Genomic DNA, 18,024 nt, shown 5'->3' with positions numbered 1-18,024 from the left:
CTTGTTCTTCATTAATGTAAGATATGAAATCGCCTCCGAGGAACAAGGACAATTACATAGTTGAGAATGTGTCGGTGATTTACACTGCCGCTGTGTAAATGTAAGGGTGGTTCTCCAGCCTACCTCCTTCTCTCTCACAAAATGAAAAGCACACCAGTGCAAGTTGTCCTTTGATAGATTTTTAATATGATTTTAAAGAGTTTTGTTTGGTCTCATTCTTATTCAATGAGATTAATTTAAAGCACTTATCCCCTGGGTTTAAGTCAATCCATGTAGGATTTGGGCAGGGTTTGTTGCACTGGGGGGTTTTGTTTGCAGGAGGCTATGAGAGACTCCTTTCCCACTTCATTAACCCTGGGTTGGGGACAGTCTCCCCCTCAACCCCCACCACAGCCGGAGTTGGGGATTTACCGGCCCCCATTCACATGCAAAAGAACTTGAAAGCCGAGGGAGCTCCTAGACTTAATCAGCTGCTGTGCATTTTGCAAAATTAGAATAATACCCTCACCATCCCAAGAAAGAAAAACGAGGTGTGAGAGTATTGGGGGCCGGGGAGGAAACAGTAGCAGGGTCCAGGGTGGGGGGAGTTAAGAGTTTAAACATAAGCCCACCTCTCCTTCACCAGGCAGCCCTCTTCCAGAGCAACCCTGCCGCAAAACGGGGGTGGGGGGCTTCAGCTTGCTGAGCCCCCAAACTTCCCAGCCCTGGGCGTGTCCTGGGAGTTCGAGCTGCAGGTGGTGTGTGGGAGGGGAGCACCTGAGCCCACCTCCCCAGAGAGGGACAGCCTCCGGAGGTGACCTTGGCTCTCCGTGAACGGGAGCCTGGAGTCTGGCTGGAAACTTAAACCCCTCCCCTGAGACCCTGGGGCCGCAGGCTGGGGCTCCGCGGCAGACGCTGGGGTTTGGCTCCCCTCTGGGTCTCACCCCCAGCGTCCTCCGTGGGTGAAAGGAGAAGTGAGAAGATGCGGGAGTCGGGGTTACCCTGCGAGGCGTCAGGTTCCCAGCGAAGGTTCTTCGCGTCTTACCCGGCGCGGGTTGCTGGGAGCCGCGCCGGCGCCCGCGAGCGGCCGGAGCCGAGCGCGGCCGGGGCGCGGGGCGCAGGGGCCGGCGGGGGGAGTCGCCTCGGAGCCCATCTGTCGGCCCCCGCGCCCGACGGGCCGGTCACCAGCTGCCGGCGTCCTTGTTGCGGCCAGATGAGCCGGCTCAGCGAGGGCACCGGAGCCCGGCCCGCAGCCGAGCGAGCCCGCGTGCTGACCCCCACCCTGGCCCCCGGGACCGGCTGCGAGCAGCGAGGAACCAGATGGAGAGGCGGGGGAGGTGGGGGAGCAGCGTGCTCGCCTCACTATAAAGATAGGAAGACTGAGGCCGGGGAGGGAGACCCCCGCCCACCACCACAGCACCAAGGAAGAGCGCGAGGCAAGGATTTCCTTACTGAGGGTGGAAAGAGTCCGAGCCCCAGGTGGGGAAAATGAATCTTGAGGAGTAGTAGGGAAGAAGGGCCGAGCGGGGACAGGCGCCTGGTCATTTGTAAGAAGTTTATTTCCACATTTAAAAAAGAACCCGAGGGGCCTGGCTGCCCCTGGACGCAGGCTGGAGGTGAGGGCTGGGGGTCGGGGTAGGTGGGCAAGTCCCCTGGACCCTTCCTGCACCGCCTGGGAGCGGGTGGGCACAGGCCACAAACTCACTGATTCACGGACACAGTCACGGGCTCATGGGTCACGAATAAATAACTTCATATACACTTTGCACACGGTATGTACAGCTCGGCCGCCGGCCCTGGCGCGGGGGGAGGGGCTGCGGGGAGGCTCCACACTCCCCTTCTCCTACACGTCGGGGGTGCGCAGGGAGGACTCGGTGTGCAGCTGGAGCGTGGAGGGGGAGGGGAGGGTGCAGCATGGGGGTCGCCCCACCTGCTCCCGGGAGGGGCGAGGGGCCGTGCCTGGGGCAGGGAGCTGAGGGATGGATGCACATCCGGCGGTGGAAGTGGCTCGCTGATGGAGTGGCGGGGAGACAGAGGGCGCCCAGGAGGGTGAGGGAGATTCAGTCCGGGGGTCCGGGCCTCAGAAGACTTGGCATTTGGCCCTTCTGGGGACACTAGGCTGTACGCCAGGGAGGGCCGGACAGGGGCCCCCGGGAAGGGGCGTTGAAACCCCGCGCCCTCCCGGAGGCAGGCGGAAGGGGCCAGCGCGGAGCGCCGGGTGCGCCTCGAGCCGGCGCTTCACCGAGGCTGCGCGGCGCGCGGGAGGACGCCGGCCAGCGGGGGCAGCGGCGGGGGCGGCTCGCTGGCGCCCTGGAGTCCGTGGATGAGGATACGGGGCACCAGAGGTCTCTGCAGAGCGGGCGGCGGCGCGCTGGGCCCGCGGTACAGATACAGTGCGGCGCCGGGATCCAGGTTGGAAACGAGACTCTGCGGGTAGAAATAAGGCGACGGGAACATCCGCTGGAGCGCTGAGTAATTGCCTGCCTCCGCCAGCAGCTCCAACCCGACGGCAGTCTGTCGCTTCCATTTAGTCCTAGGGACCGGAAAGAAAGGTGTAAGGCGGGGTCAGAACTGTGGCACCCTGACACCCCTGCCTCTCAGGAGTGCTTGTCCCGGAGCCCCTGCAGGGAGTCCAAGAGGGATCACACGAATTCGTTCATAAATAACGTTTTCGCATGTTACAGGCATCAACTCCTTTAATCTTCCACCAGCCACCCATGGCTGTTATCCCCACTTTACAGATAAGAAAATTGAGGCACGGGCCAGTTTTCAAGATGGCCTAGAAAGAGGATATGCACATTCTAAGCCAGGCTGTTTTATCCCTAAGCTGGGAATCTAACCTTGCCATACCCTGCTCAAGGGATCGCAGTCAGGGCCCTTGGAGTGGAGTGTTGGAGTTCCCCTGTGCATCTGTCCCCTAGGGAGGCCCTCGGAAGGCAAGACTGCCCTGGAGAGGACGGCGGGGCCCCGGGGGCCGGTCTGCTCTCCGTGGAAGGGGGCGCGGTTGGTCCAGACGCACCGCCGGAGGCGGAGGCCAGCACCGCCGCGGTACCCCAGTTGGCGGCGCTTCTTTGGAAGCACGCGGGCTGGAGACTGCGGCTGGAGACGATGCTGGGGAGGATCCGTGCTCACCTCTCCACCAAGTGCCCGCACCCCCTGCACTCCGCGCGCAGGTCGGAGGCTTGTGGGGAGCCCTGCGTTCCGTCTGGTCCGGAAGCCAGGAAGCCACAAAGGGAATGTAGGCCGGGGTTTGCGGAAGACCGGAAAGCCGAGGCCAAGCTGGTTGCCAGGGCTGCTGTGGCTGGACTCGTGGGTGCACCTGACCAGCGAGGCGGTCCCACTGAGTCCGACTCAGCCACACCAACCCCGTTTCCCTCTGTGAATTATTCATCATCATCATAATTGTGTAATTACTGTAACGGGCCTTAATTATTGATGCCTGGAGCAGTAATCGGTATTTATTATTAATGGGGCAACGTGTTCTGAGGCTTGTTTATGGAAAGCACCATTCTGGCCTCCTCCACTAAGAGTGTGTGCGTGACTGTGGGTGTGTTTGTATTACTTCGTGAGTTGTGCAGATGGATGTGAGTGTGTGACTGTGGGCTGAGTGTGTATTTTGTATGTGTTTATCTTCATCCTGTGAATGTGTTGGGGAGGGAGGTTAGGAAACACCAGTTTCAAGACTTAGTGCCCAGCACCAATTTCCCATTCAACCAGTCACACAGTCCCCAAGGAGCTAGGGCTGGGCCCCTTCCCTCCTCAGGTTTCAGGTACTAGAAAGGGTGGGGAGGCCAGAAGAATCCTGGGAGAGCTTAGAGCCACCCCGTATGCCCCCAAGCAGCTGCCTGGGCTGTCTGGGCTGGTGGTAGGACCTGGCTGGGGTGAGGCAGGCCTTGGATCTCCACTGGCCCACGTGTCTGTGCATCTGTCCTGGGCACTGGAGACCGAATCTTGCCCTGTGTCTCTCCCTCACTGTGGACTTTGGGGAAGGCCTTCTCTCCCTGAGGCCTGTTTCCCCACTTTCCCCCTTTTTATAGAATGAGGAAAGCTCAGGAGCCCTCCCTTAGTGAGTCAGGCCATGCCCTGATGGGTCCTGTCCTGGGGCAGGGAGGAGAGGGGAGGGGGCCATTTCTGCCCCCTGCTGCGCAGCCGGGTCTCACCTGCGGTTCTGGTACCAGGTCTTGACCTGCGTGTCGGTGAGGTTGAGCGAGGCTGCGAGCTCCATACGGTCCTGCACGCTCAGGTATTTCTGCCGCTCAAAGCTGCGCTCCAGCTGTGCCAGCTGATGGTCGGTGAAGGCTGTTCGTGCCTTGCGTGGCTTTTTCAGGCGCACCGGGGGACTGTCCCTTGAGCTAGAGATCTCACGGTCACCCTCCTCCTTCACTGGGGAGACACAGCCGTGCATTAGGGCCTGGCTTCGCCAGCCGTGTTCTCGTAAATGCGGCTCCCCACGGCAGCGGTGGCCCCACCGCACTCAAGCCCGTGGGGACAAGGCAAGGCCGCTCAGAGCCGGAACCTCTGGGCCCCCAGACCGAGGAGGACAGACACCTCCGGGGAGAAGTAACCCAAAGCCGAGAGAACTCAATCCGCTTTCTCTCAGCCCGGCTCCTCCGATGTGCTGGTGCTCCCTGGAGGGATTAGCGGATCGACTGGGCAGACCTGCTAGGGGAGGGGAAGAGAGGGGACCCAGGGGCTCCAGCCAGGTGGGCTGCGAGGGTGTGTGCTCAGGGGTTCGGGACTGTGCTGCACATTTGTGCCCTGATTCTCTGGCTACATCTGGACCAGGAAGGGAGGAAGCTGAGGGCCGGAGTCTGGGGAGAGAAACCCGCATGGAGAGACAATCCTGTTTACGCTGGAGCGAAACGTGGTCCCAAAGAACAAATAATTGCATCCACATCCTGCCTGGCCCCTAGGTGGATGTGAATCTATAGTGATAGTTCCCTAATTCTTAAACTACAATCAGCATGCTGTGCAGAAGGTGAGTCACTGGGGGCCCAGATCTGGGAACTCAAAACGCTTGGAAAAATAAGCAAGGAGTGTTCCCGGCAAATGAGCACACCACAGAGGTCGGCGTTTCCGTCAATGTGGTGCCCACTGTGGCTGCCATGCATTTCCGAACCTCGCTCGGGACACCCCAGCAAGGTCTCCGCTCCTGAGTCCCAGGGAGAGGACCGGACAAGGCGGTTTCTTTTTCCCCCAACACTTTCCTTTGGGGTTGACTGCACCAAAAACGTACACTTGATCGAACAAACTCAATGCTCTCCCTCTTTCTCCCCCTGAAGTGATATAACCAGAGACCACCTTGTAAAATTGGCAGCTGGGGGCTGGGGCTTCCCCCCTCTTTTTCTCTATTTTCCTTTATGGTGAGTTTCATTGAGCATGGCGTTTGCAGTGACAGGGTTCAGCTGAATGTTAGTTGATTTCTCTCTGTAGGAAACAATAATCCGGTTAATTGAGCCACTAGGGAGCAAGACTTTTCAACCGGAAAGGCAGCACTTCGAGGCTGGGATGGCGCCGGACACCGAGTGCACCGAGGCGGGTGAGCTGGGTGAGCTGGGTGAGCCGGGAGAGTGCTCGCTGGTGAGAAACCGGGGCCAACACTTTCCTCCCACCTCCTCCAAGCCAGCGCATCCAGGTCCTCCCTGCCCTCCTGGGCTCGGGCCACATTGGAGCAGGGAGACAGGGATGTGCTGGGACAGGGCAGGGGGTGGGTGGGGGCGCTTGAGTTCCGTCTATGCAGATAGGCAGATAGAGTTTAAACAAGTTCCAGGAAGCAATTACTCAAACTGCAGGCTTGGTGTTGTGGAAACCCTACTTTCTGACCGAATTCCCCGGACTATTTCTGAAATAGTGGGGAGTGGGTCAGGGTTGAGTTTGTGGTGTTGGGAGGAAAGGGCTGCCTCCTGGGGCTTTTCTCTACTCTGTCTCCTGCGCAAACTGGAGCCTTCGGTTACACGCTCGGTGCTGCTCAGGCTTAACCCAGATCTCAGTGCCTCAGAGTTCCAGGCCCACCGACCTTGCAGAGCACCAGTTTCATTTCTCCAAAGATAGCGGCTCTAGCAGGCGAGGCTGCGTGGCACACCGCCTTAATTCAAAGCCCGGTTTCCACTTCCTTAAATGTTATGCTGCGGAGTCTTTGATTCCAGAAACCCGGGATGGGACTGACCTTTCTTCCATGAGCTCCTTGGGGGAAATGACTCTTAGCTTGTTAGGTACATAGGGGTTTAGATGCCCACCCCAATGTGTCTGTCTCTAGGCAAGGTTTCCTAACTCGGGCCCTGAAAAAGTCGCTTCCACCTTTGAGAAATGCTGCAGGTAGTCCCACTTCCTCTTCACCCTGGGCTTTGTTGGTGCAAAGGCAGCGGCGGTGCCTCGGGGTGAGGGAGACCTTCCACCCTCCTCGGCCCCAAACCTATTTAAGTGCTATGTGGCCAGCCGGCCTGCCTCACATCCCCGATCAGATATCGTCAGGGACAAGAGAAGAAAACTGATATTCCAGTTATTGTAAACGAAAGCTCTCCTCAAAATCCTGCCTACCGGCAAAAAAAAATATAAGGAGACAAGAGCCCCGCTCTTTCACCGCCGCCGGCACCAGACGTTAGCACGCAGGGCTGGGGAGTCTCGCCGCTTACTCCAGCCATAGAACCGGGGTATTGTTGAGAATTGCACATAATAAAACGTGATGTTGTAAATATATATTTACATTGCCTCCCTTGTTCCCCTCCCCCAACCCTTCACACACACACCTGTCTTTCTCCCGGGCAAGTTTTCCGTGCCTCTCCAAATAGCCCCAGGGGGAGGAGCAAGGGTCGCTGGGCCACATGCCTCTGGACCTCCCTTCTGGCTGCTCCAGCCGGACCTGCCGCTTTCTAGGCACGACTGGCCCAGTGAGACTGATTCAGGCTCCGCTGTGGTGTGGGGAAGCGGAGGAAAGTGAGATGTGGAGTGGGCCCCAAGTGGATTTCGGTTTGAGGTCAGGGTGTTGTCCACAAACGAATTCTTGCTTAGGACGAGTGTTCAATGAGCCTTCCTAAATTTTTGTGAAGACTTGTGCAATGCAAATATGGGCCAGGAGGTGCAGAGCCCCCAAGACAATAAAGAAGTTGCCTTTATAGGGAAGTTTTATCTTATCACCAGTGTGCTGGGAATTCACTATAAGGCTGAAAGAACACTGAACAGCCTCTGCCAGTCCCTGGTTTTCTGCTGGCTGGGGACACAGGACTCTCTCCCTTGAAGTCCCGATGCTCCTTCCCTTCCTGTCTCCTGACTTTTTCCTAAGAAGCAACTTGGGGCCTCTGACCTGACCAAAGAGCTTAAGTCAAGGCAATGGCTGGGGGTGAGAAACAAAATTAGAGAACTCTTTCCTTCACTGGTCTTTTTTTCCCTTTCTTCCTTCTTCTCTCCGTCCTCCCCCCTTTCATCTTAATCCCAATTTCAGCTCCCTGGTTAAGATGGGATGAAAAGGGAATAATAACTACTAATGAACAGATTCACGGAGGTGGAAAGGCAGGGAAAGGGGCAGCAACCCCAGTATAGGCTGGGTACTGGGGAATCGCTGGTACTGCACACACAGCCCCAAGTTGATTGCTTAATGCTTTTAAAGTCAAATCCAGTGAGAACAGTTGGGTAGGTACAGGGGCCTCCCCTCTCCACTAGACCTCTGAACCTGTTCCTGGCCAGCCAGCCGCCTGGCTGCTGTTTCTACTTTGAAGTGAGCATTTCTTTTGCTTGATTCCCAGGGCCCAGATCACACCGAGCCCAGCGGGAGGGAAAGCTCAATTCCTCTTCCCGTCTGGAAATTCAAATTAAAGGGAGGAAAATTCTGACTGTTCTCAGGGCTCCAGATGAAATTTCCTGCTAGGTTTTCACTCTTATAAAAGGGTGTTCAAGCAGAACCCTTTGGGTCTTCCCTTGCTTCTGTAAGGTCTTTTCCCAGAGAGCCACAGGCCTGAAAGGAACTTGTTCCTGCCCACCGGCAGGCTGGACGATCCCAATCAAAGTTTGAAAAGTTTGCTTTGTGTATTTTAGGAAATCTCTCTTAGGGCTCACAGTATCCCGCTCCTCACTCTCTCCACTGGACTCTTTGTTGCTCAAAAGCATAACCACCGGGGCTGGCTGAAAGGCTCAGGCAAGACCACCGGCTCAGCCTGGGCCCTGGGGGGAGCTCGGAGTGAACATGTATATGTCTTCATGTCTGTGCCCTCCAGTTTTAATACCAGTGTTCAGAAACATAGCATTCCCCCCAAGTTTTCACCTCCCGTTTTCTTACCTTTATACTCAGAGTCCGATGAGGCGTTGCTGCCACTTTTGTCCAGCTTGTCTCTAAAGTCCTCCCCGGCCTTGGCCGCAAGACGGCCCCCAGGCTCGGGAGCGGCTGGCTGCCCGCTGCTAGAGTAGGGTGCACAGGCCGCGAGTGGTTTGCAGTCGGCAAGGATGTCCCTGATCAGAAAGGAGGAGGTCACGGTACGAGACTGGGCTGGGGCTGAGAGCTGCCCAGGCTGCAGGTGGGAGTCCAAACCTGGGCCTGATGCCCCGCCAGGCCGCGGGGCACCCGTCTCCAAACAGTCTCTTCCTGGCGAGGCTGGTGAAGAGCAGTCGCTGCTGCTCTCCGAGCGTGGACTCAGCTCCAGGGGTGAGCGGCAGTCCCCGAGCAAGGGGTCCCCCTTGGGAAGGGCGGGGCTGCCCGCTCGGTGGGAGAGAATGGAGTCGATCCCAAAGCCATTGGAGCCTTCCATAGCCAAGCTGCGACCTGTCCTCCCCAAAAGCTCCCCACCCACCCCCAACCCCAGCCGCCGCTGCCCCTGCCCCTAGCTGCGGGCTGGCATGGGGAAGGCGGGCAGGGAGCCTGCGGGCACCTTGGATGGAGTTCAGCCTTGGGGGAGCCCAGGAGCTCTGGGCCAACCTCCTCTGCGCATTAGATCCAAAAGGGCTCAGCGCGTCTTCTGCAGCATCGCGCCGAGCCTCCGAGCCGAGGGGGGGTGGTGGGAGTGTCAGGAAGAAACGGGAGGGAGGGTGCGCCAAGTTGGGGAGAGCAAAGGGGGAGACGGACGACCTGAGCTCCCCTTTGGCACAGAAGAGATGCGAGAATGTTGGAATCTAAATAAAGAAGGGCCTTTTAAAAATCCAAACCACACGCTTCCTCCAGGCGAGCGGTGGCCGAGGGCAGTGGGGTCAGCACAGCGGATAGCAGCGGGCCCAGACCGCGCTACCAGCCGGGGGAACGGAGCGCACCTGGCGGCGTCAGCACCGCGGAGAGCGGCGGTGGCGGCCCTCGGCGCATGACGCTCCACCTGGCCCAGGAGGTCCTCTTTCCGCGCTCCCACGGCTCCGGGGGCCCGTCAGCACCGTGGACAGCGCCTCCTGGCTCCGAGGTTGCCGCTCTCAGCCCGTCCTCCGCGCGCGCCTTCGCTTCCCCCCCTTTCTTTAAAAAATGAACTTGTGTCACTTTTACTTTGGGGCTGGTTTTTTTTTTGTTTCTTTTTTTTTCGTTGTGTTGTGTTTTTTTTTTTAAGGGGACTCGCCCACGTGTCCCCGGAGTGATGAAGCTGATTGGCTCTGACCGATTTTGGGGGTGATGTCACGGCTCCGCAAGCCGCTGCCCGATTCCTTTCAGTTTGATTAAAAGAGACACTGAATTAATTACAGCACAGACCCAACTGTTTACCGGTGATTTCCACACGGTTTGCTTTCATTAGGCTGGTGATGAGGCTCCTAATGAGGGTGATTAACCGAGGGGGGTACAGGCTGGCGGGGAGGGGTCCGGAGCCCGGCTGCCGCTGCCGTTGGGTTGGGATGTGAGGTTTTTTAAGTTTTCCCCTACACTTTCCCACAGTTATTCAAATTATTCGTCCGCTGGGCTGTCATAGATCCCTTTTCTTCCCCCTCCCCGCCTCCCCCGCCCCACCCAGTCGTTTTTTTTTTCTTCCTCCAGCAACAGAAACGGACTAAACCCAGCAGAAAATAACTGTTTGTGTGCAGAGGAGATTTTAATTTGTTACATTTTTTTCAGGCATTCTCTTTGGGTTCTAGATGTTTTTCGTGTAGGAAAATTTGCAGCCCTCTCTTCTGACCTCTTTGGACCCTGCGGGCCTGGCAGAGATGGGAAAGCCTGGTGTCTGCACCTAGAAGGAGCCAGAACCACGGCTTCACTGTGGGGCGAGGGTGGAGAATCTGGGAGGATCGTGTCTGGGACGTTAGGGGGACCCTGAGAAAGCCGTGTGGCCCGACCGAGGCAGCGCAACAGACCCCAGCGCAGCTGACAGCCTCTCCTGTGGCGCGGATCCCGGGAGTCGGGTGTTTTTTGTACCTCTGAACAGAAACGCGCAAGAGCTTCCGAGTGCGAGTACAGACTTCTGCAAACGGCTTCTCATTTCGCACGGAGCCGGAGCTCGCTTGAGGATTTATTTTCAAAGCAGCGCTGGATACATGGTCTTTTCACTGTGAATAACTCGCCCCTCACCCCAACTCCCTGACTCAGCTCCGGTGCTCTAGCTCCGCACGCTTCAGGGCTCGGTCTCCGGTGCCGGGGCCCAGGGAGGCGGGCAGGTCTGAAGCGCGTTGGGGGCCTGGATCCGTTCCGCCTGGACGCCAGGGATCGCGATCCGGGTCTGCGGTCGAAGGGCGGAGGGAGCCGAGCCCACGCACTTGCATCCGTATCCCGAGGGCCCAAGACGTTCTTTGCTCGCCCCGCTCCGGGAGCCCCGGCCTTCCCTGGCGGCCCGCGCGCTCCTGGCCCCCTCCCCATGGGCCCCCAGAAAACTACCCGGGGCCTGATGGGGTTCAGTGTCTGAGACCGCAGCAGATTAGTGAGGCACCCGAATACCCCCAAAGCCGAGCCGCGGCCCAGGGAAGCCCGGCAACCCGGTTGGAGCAGAAACTTTCTTCTCCCTCTGACGAGGCCGGCGGTGGCCTCTCGCCCGGCTCCCCGCGCTCTCCCCCCTGCGCCCGCCGGCAGATTGGAAGCGGCCCTGCCGCCGGCCGGACTGGGGGCGAGGACGGGCGGCTCCCCGGGGACGGCGAGCCCGGCTCGGCTGCAAGCTGTCGGGTCAGGGAGGCGGGAGGGCGGGCGCCGAGGGGCCGCGAGCCGACAGGCCCCTGCCCCAGCCCGGCGGCCGCTGCAGTGGGCGCCTCCCGTGGCGGGGCGAGCTAGCCGGTCGTTCATTTTCATTTGGTAGATGGAGAGGGGAGCATAAATCACGAGGAGCCTGCGCTGCCTGGCTCTTCCTGGCCAGCCGTCAACTGGCCTGCTCTGGGCGCCTCTGGAGACCCCGCTCCCCTCTCCATTCTCCCGCTTCACCCCTGCGCCCGGCCTGCGTCTGCATCACTGGAAGAACCTCATCTCCCCCTGACCCCAAGGTCCCAGTGTGGGTCAAAGGGACCAGTCGTCCTGGTTTTGTTAGAGATCGTAACGCCCCAGGGCCAGGATCCGCGGACTCCGCGAAGCAGCAGGCAAGTCCGATCCCGCGCTGCCCGCGGGCGGGCCGAGCCGCCCCGCCCCTGCCCCGGGCGGAACTGCATCCGGCGGCGCAAGGACTTTTTCTGGCCTCGGGTCTTAGGCTGGGGTTTGTTTTGGATCCTGCGCCCCGCGAAAGTGATGCCTCCGGTGGTGCTGGGTACTCCCGGGTATCAGAGCTGAAGCCTAAGGCCGGTGGGGAGTAGGGGCGAGGGAGCCAACCTCTTAGGTGGAAAAGAGCAGCAAGGACGCCAGCTTCCTGCAGCCCTAGCCCGCGTCCCCGGCCTGCTCGGAGCCCCAGAATCTTTAACAGGTTGTTAGTATACTGTCATTAGTACTGAATTACCACAGGCTATTGTGATATAAAGCATTCTGTGCCATTTATTCCATTTGGGAATTTCCTCTGGGAGTCAGCCCTCTCTCACTAACATTGTTTTATTCCTATTCGAGGGCTTCCACCTCCACTGCTGTGCCTCCTCCTTTCTCTTTTCTCCATCACCCCGGGAGGTTCTTTCATCCCAGCCTGTCCGCAGTCTGAGAGATAGGTGTGTACTCACCTGGGCTCTTGTTTAACTGGGAAGAAGCCCAGGAATTGGCATATTACTAAGCATCCAGGGGATCCTGAGTGGGTGACCCACTCCTTCCTTTGAGAAAGGAGCCTGGTTGGTCCTGGAGGGGCAGAAGGTCCAGCAAAGCTGGGCGTGAACCATGACAGGTTACTAATCTTCTGAGAGCTCCGCTGACACAGCAGGAGGCAGGCCTCTTCCCCCCCTGTCCCCCTGGGCTCCAGCCCCCTACCTCAGCTGCCTTGGGTCCTTCCCTGGGAGGGGAGAGGCTTGGAGAACTCAGGGGAGAGAAAGGGAGTGAGAGGTCATGTCCAGAACCAGGCTCCCAATCACCCAGTCTTCACCAGGGGCCCAGAACGGCCACGCCAGCACCCAGACCCCTGTCTGGGCTCCCTTTTCAGGACTCCAACACCTCCCCAGCCTCTCACTTCCTCTAGGATCCTTTAGCTTCAGATTCCAGCCCCTGCCCATTCAGTCCTTTGAAATTGCTTTCTTTTAAACCATCAGTCTCTGGATGGACCCAGAGCCCCAGAAGGGCCCCAACCAAGCACTCACAGAACGACACAAACAGAGAAGGAGAATGAGCCACTGCTGTTTTCCAGGGAAGGCGGACAGCTGCACGAACTAGCCTGCAGAAGTCCTGGGCTCTGGCCTTGCTCCTGCTCTGGACAGCTCATCTCTCTTGCCTAGACCTCAGCTTTCCCTTTGCTACAAAGACATTAACATCAGAGGTTTATAGTGAGATGCAAGGGTGGGAGAGGCCCATGGCTGACCTATAGAACCCACGTCCTTCTGCTCCACCTAGGGCACTTGGCTTGGGTTTGGCTTTGGGTCAGGAACAGGCCTGGGCCTCTGGCTGAGCCGTGGTTCTTACCAGCTTCCTCCCCACCCCAGCCCCACCTCCCTTTCCACTGAATGCCACTCAACCACCTTCCCCCCAGGCCTGAGTGTGGAAAAGGCATTGTTATGCTCGCCTGGCTCAAAGTCACATGGGGAGATGTGCTCAAAGCTTTTTTTTTAATTAATTTTTTGGAGGAGAAGGTAATTAGGTTTGTTTGTTTATTTATTTTAATGGAGGTACTGGGGATTGAACCCAGGACTTCATGCCTGCTAAGCATACACTCTACCACTAAGCTATACCCTCTCCTCTCAAAGTTTTTTGAGAATGGTCTTGAGGTCTTCTGGGTAGCTGGGGCCAGGGGCAGTATAACACAGAGGGAGTGGCATGGTTGAGGTCATGGAATCCAGAATCAGCCAGACTTGAAGTAGAACCCTGGCTCTAGAATCCAGGGCTGGGGCCAAGGTGAGGCAAGGGAGATGAATCATGCAAGTCTTTCTGGAAACTGTTGCTAGTTTGTGCATCAGGGATTTTAAAATTTTGATTGAAAAATATTGCATGAAAAGATGATTTGTCTTGGTTACTGAGTTTGGGGTAAAGTCAAATGGTTTGTACCCATGGCCAGGGCCTTACCTGTCTCACCATTACCCCAGCCCTGCTCTGTGACCTTGAGCAGACATTTCCTGGGCTGGGCATTTCCCAGGTGTAAGGTGCAGAAGATACTGCCCACTTCAGTGGTCGTAGTGAGGGCTCTGCCCTTGGCTCAGGAGAAGAGCAATTATGCACGTCACAGCAGGGCCACTGAGACTAGCAGGCAGAGCTTTTCCTGTGGCAGGTTAGGGCCCCTGCTGGGGAAGTCAGCCCCCTACCCCGTCCTTTGCCCTGGGCCTTCCTGCCAAAACCAGCCTTTAACATGGAGGGGACAAGGGATTTGAATGACATGGGCCAGGCTAAGGTGCTAATAATCTCTCTGCTCTGTAAATAAATGGGTTGGACAAGGATTTGGACAATTTGTGGGCTTCAGGGTCGTGCTGTTCTCAATCATTTTTGTTGGTTTAGTTCAAAATCCCATGGAGCTTCAGAAATCAGAAAGAGTGTGGATTATTTCTTCTCTTCTGCCCTCCCTCCCTGCATTCTCCCTGCCTCTCTTCTCTCTTCCTCTTTCCCTCTCTCGTTGCCTTCTAGATGCTGGCAATGTCATGGGGACTATGACAGGGGATGGACCCGCCCTCACAGATTTCACAGAGCTCAGTGGCACCCATCGACCTAATTTCCCCTTCACAGACTATTTCCCGTTTGTGGATTCAAGTTTATCATTTGGCTACATTCAGTTCTAGGAACCTGTATAAAAAGCCAACCTACTTTTTTTTTATTCCTTCTAATGATGATTTCAAGCATCAAAGGGTTGCCCAAGTGAAAAGAAATACAGCAGAAAGACAGTTCTGGTCCATCAGGATAAATGCAAAGGAAGGTGCTTGATTGGAAACACATACCTGTGTGGCTGCCAGGCCCACCTTGGCACCTGAGCTGCTGGACTGCTTGCTGTCACCCACGTGTGCTCTCCCTGGACCCTAAATCTGTGGTTCGAAACCCACTGGGGAGCTTGGATGAGTGAGCCAAAAAGACACGCGATCTCTAACTGGGTCCAGGGAACTCTTGGGACTGGATTTGGATGTGTGGCTATGAGCAGTGCTTTCTCTTCAGGCTTCTAGAAGCCCCCTGCCAGGCGGATAGCAGACACTGAGTGCCACTGGCTCATTGCTACCTTCCCTGATGAAAATCCTGCCCAACGTCAGACTCCAGAACCCCCACTTCTTTCTTCTGGCTGAGAAAATTGTTCATTATCTGGGTATATCAGAGTAGGGGGGCGGTGGCAGCAATGAGAGAACCAGTGAGGTTTGGACTCTCATTTAAAAATCTGGAAATAGACTGAAGTCAGTAGGGGTTCAGCATGAAAAGAAAGCTGGATGGACCTGCCAGCCAAGAGGTCTGCTCCAGCCCTAGTTTGGCTGCTAAGTGAATGCAGCCCTCTGTCTTCTCTGGCAGGACTGGATGTGTCCTCAAGCCCCTCCCAGCTTTGTGAGTCCTGGCGCAACACCCCAGGCCCGTGCTTGCTCCCTGGCTCCTGCCAAGTGCACATCCACACGGGCACTGCCTTCCTCTCACCTCGAGGGGACTTCTGAGAACTTCAAGCTGGCAGGGGGAGGGTCCAGACTGGCCGCCTCCCTGTGGCTCGTGAGGGTAGTACGCGTGGGCCTCTTTGTTTGGTTAAATCTCTGACGAAGGTGTTGCCAAGAAACCCGAACAGGAGGTAGAATGTTCCCAATGCCAACCAGCAGGGAAATATGCAAAAACAGGGGCTCAAGGCCATATCTCAGGTGACAGCCATGCTCACTCATGTGGCATTTATTGGCACGTGATTATGACAACTTGGGATGGGAAGCTGAGCTCTGTTTCTGCCCATCTTTAACGGAGAAGCAGTTTTGGAGGGCAGGCTCTGGAACACGTAGTGGAGGGTCACTGGCTTGGGCTGGCTCATTGAGTGGACTCAGGCCATCTCTTTTCCATCTGTGAGGTGGGGAGGATGGTGATGGAGGGGGTAGTCAGCAGATGATCCCCAAGACCCCTGCAGGCTGGAAGCTTCTGGGACTCTACGCTGGGTCACGAAGGATAGTCAGGGACCCCAGCTGTGCCGGGAGGCCCTCCTGCCCCCGCCCTGGCCAGAGTCAGCGTGAGTGAGGACGGGTGTTTGGCCGATGCGAAAGGACACCCGAGAAGGCAGAATCGGCCGGAATCAGACCTAGGGCTTTGTGCAGGCACAAATAATTAATGAGGAGGGAAGGACCAAGCTCAGGGAGGGAAGGAGGCAGAGAGGGAAGGGCCAGGCACCTTCTTGGGCCTCCTATTCTGACTCGCCAGAGGGTGGCGCTGTAGGACAAGGAGCTGAGGGACTCTGCAGCAAGCCGCTCGAGCTGGCCCCGGAGCACCGGGAGAGGCTGGGGGACTCCAGGAGAGGATGGAGGGTGTGCTCCCAGGGCATCTGTCACAGCCCCCGCTGGTCCCACAGCACATGGCCTGCCCGCTGCAGAGGAAGGAAGTAATTGGACAGACAAAGTGATTTCCTGTAGCGTCTTCTGGCCAGGTCCATACTTTCTCCCTTGGCCCGGTCCTTGGAAAAGCAGGCCTGGTGGGGCCACTGACCGGTGGGCATCTTGCTCGTTGCTACTGAAGAGTCTCCAGCTTTTTGGTGGATAGAGCCTAATTTTGGGTCCTTCAGGAAATTCTGTGTCCTGATGTGTACCCTCCTTTCCAGAGGGGATTTCAGAGCAAAAGAGTGGGTTCAATTCACAATATCTTACCTTACATATAATAATAAAATGCCTTCTCTCTATATAATGTACTATCTTCTTGATGCATCTGGACGCAAAGGCTTTTGTTCCTTTGAACATCCTGCCCTTGCCCCTCAGTCATTCACAGAGCTCTGGTTGTCCCTTTTCCATGTGCTTTATTAATAAGAAGAAAAGAATAATTCCCGTGTATCTATTGCTTAAAAGTGCCGAATTCTGTGCTAATCACATTAAACACATTCTTCAATGTAGTCATGATTTCACTTAGCTCGAGGAAACATCCTGCAGCGTGTCAGAGTCCAGTCTCACAGGTGAGGCACAGAGAGGTTAGGACACTTACTTGGGGTCACACATGGTGGAGCTGGGCTTCGTGCCCTTGACCACACAGAATGGTGACCAGCTCAGTGGCCAGGCCCCTGGGGCTTGACCTGCTTCCTCAGCAGGGTCGCGGCTCCCAGGGGTCAGAAGGCTGCGGGGTGGCTGCAGCAAAGTTGACTGGAGGTGCTGGTCCCTCTGGTTTGTGGGCTGGGAGGGGGACTTCAGGTCCTTGGAGTTGGGTGGGGCCCATCAAGGCCCCCGCTGAGCCAGATTCCCGAGGGAGTTTGTTAGTGTGTGTGTGTGTGTGTGTGTGTGTGTGTGGTATTTTGGCGGAATTAGCTTCCAGTGAGCTGCAACGTGTGCACACCGTGGGGGTGGGAAGGCAGCTCAGGATGCTCACCCAGACCTGCGATCAGCAGACTGCGTCTCCCTGCCCAGGCTGCCGGCTGATCCCTGCCAGGCCCTCAGCCTGTAGGGGCAGGAGCCAAGCAGATGTTCACGCAGTGGGCCATTCTGCAACCCCTCACATCTGGGCCCTGGGATCTTAGGCCCCTGATCCTGGGCCCCTCCCCTTCTAGAGGAGAAGACACGCAGTCCGTGAGGGCCCGGTGCTTTGCAGAGAATAAAACAGGTTGATGTGGATTTAACTGGTGGCTACTTCACGGAAGGCCTTTGGAGTGGGGGACTTGACTTTTGAGCTAAGATCTGGATGACAAGAAGGGGCGGGCAGGTGACAATCTGGGGCCCAGGTGTTCCAGGCAGAGGGAGAAGCAAGCCCAAAGCCTAAGGCAGGGTGGGGCTGATGCCTCTGGGCAATGAAAGGAGGGCGCAGAGCAGGGAGAGGGAGGGCCCTTGGCTGCCTTAGCCGGGGGGCTGTGGGCCCGGGGAGGAGCATGGATTTTATCCCAAGAGCAGTGGAAGCTTCTGGAGTGCTAACAAGCTGCTCTGTGGGTAGCTGGAGAATATAGGTTCTTGTCTCACACAGGCAAGAATTCAAGAGTGAGTCATAAAGTGAAAGTAGATTTATTTAGGGAGATACACACTCCGTAGACAGCGTGCAGGCCATCTCAGAAGACAAGAGAGGCGGCCCCAGCGTTTGGGGTTGTTAGCTTTTACAGGCTGGGTAATTTCCTAGGCTAACGAGTGGGAGGACTATTCCAACTATTTGGGGAAGGGGTGGGGGTTTCCAGGAATTGAGCCCGCCTACTTTTTGGCCGCCTATGCTCAGCCTGGGAGCTGTCATGGCACCTGTGGGTGAGCCATGCAGCAGCTAGTGTGTTACGGTGAGCCCATGGTGAGGGTCAAGCTCTATCAGAAGCCGAGTCTTCCACCATCTTGGGCCAAGTTGGTTCTAACCAATTAACCTATCCTCAGTTGCTGTGTCATTCTTTTAATGGTTGTGCCCCATCCCCTTCCCTCCTGTCTCATGTGGAGAATGGATTTTGAGGGTGCAGCAGGGAGATGGTTAAGGAATCTGCTGCCATTCTCCAGGGGTGATGGGGACTCAGGGAGATGGGATGAATC

At 57.0% G+C, this 18,024-nt stretch overlaps 1 protein-coding gene across 1 annotated transcript; it reads right to left on the bottom strand.

Moving 5' to 3' along the window:
- Positions 1 to 1,505: 1,505 nt before the first annotated feature.
- On the bottom strand, positions 1,506 to 8,906 carry BARHL1 (BarH like homeobox 1). The gene is made up of 3 exons (XM_072959018.1): positions 8,249 to 8,906; positions 4,140 to 4,362; positions 1,506 to 2,512 (listed from the first exon to the last, which is right to left on the bottom strand). Exons 1-3 carry the CDS (start codon positions 8,712 to 8,714, stop codon positions 2,218 to 2,220), a joined length of 984 nt encoding a protein of 327 aa, XP_072815119.1. The 5' UTR covers positions 8,715 to 8,906; the 3' UTR covers positions 1,506 to 2,217.
- Positions 8,907 to 18,024: the final 9,118 nt, after the last annotated feature.

Source organism: Vicugna pacos, chromosome 4 (assembly GCF_048564905.1).
Source record: "Vicugna pacos chromosome 4, VicPac4, whole genome shotgun sequence".
NCBI classification, from domain to species: domain Eukaryota; kingdom Metazoa; phylum Chordata; class Mammalia; order Artiodactyla; family Camelidae; genus Vicugna; species Vicugna pacos.
Note: the sequence above shows the minus strand (reverse complement) of the source record. Positions and strands in the feature narration are given on the sequence as shown.

Bases quoted from the DNA above. Each gene is read 5' to 3' on its own strand.
- BARHL1 (XM_072959018.1), bottom strand. From the start codon at position 8,714: ATGGAAGGCTCCAATGGCTTTGGGATCGACTCCATTCTCTCCCACCGA. The intron at 4,363-8,248 runs GTAAGAAAACGG...GTGTCTCCCCAG, and splicing joins ATCGGACTCTGAGTATAAAG to TGAAGGAGGAGGGTGACCGT. The intron at 2,513-4,139 runs GTGAGACCCGGC...TCCGGTCCCTAG, and splicing joins ACCTGGTACCAGAACCGCAG to GACTAAATGGAAGCGACAGA.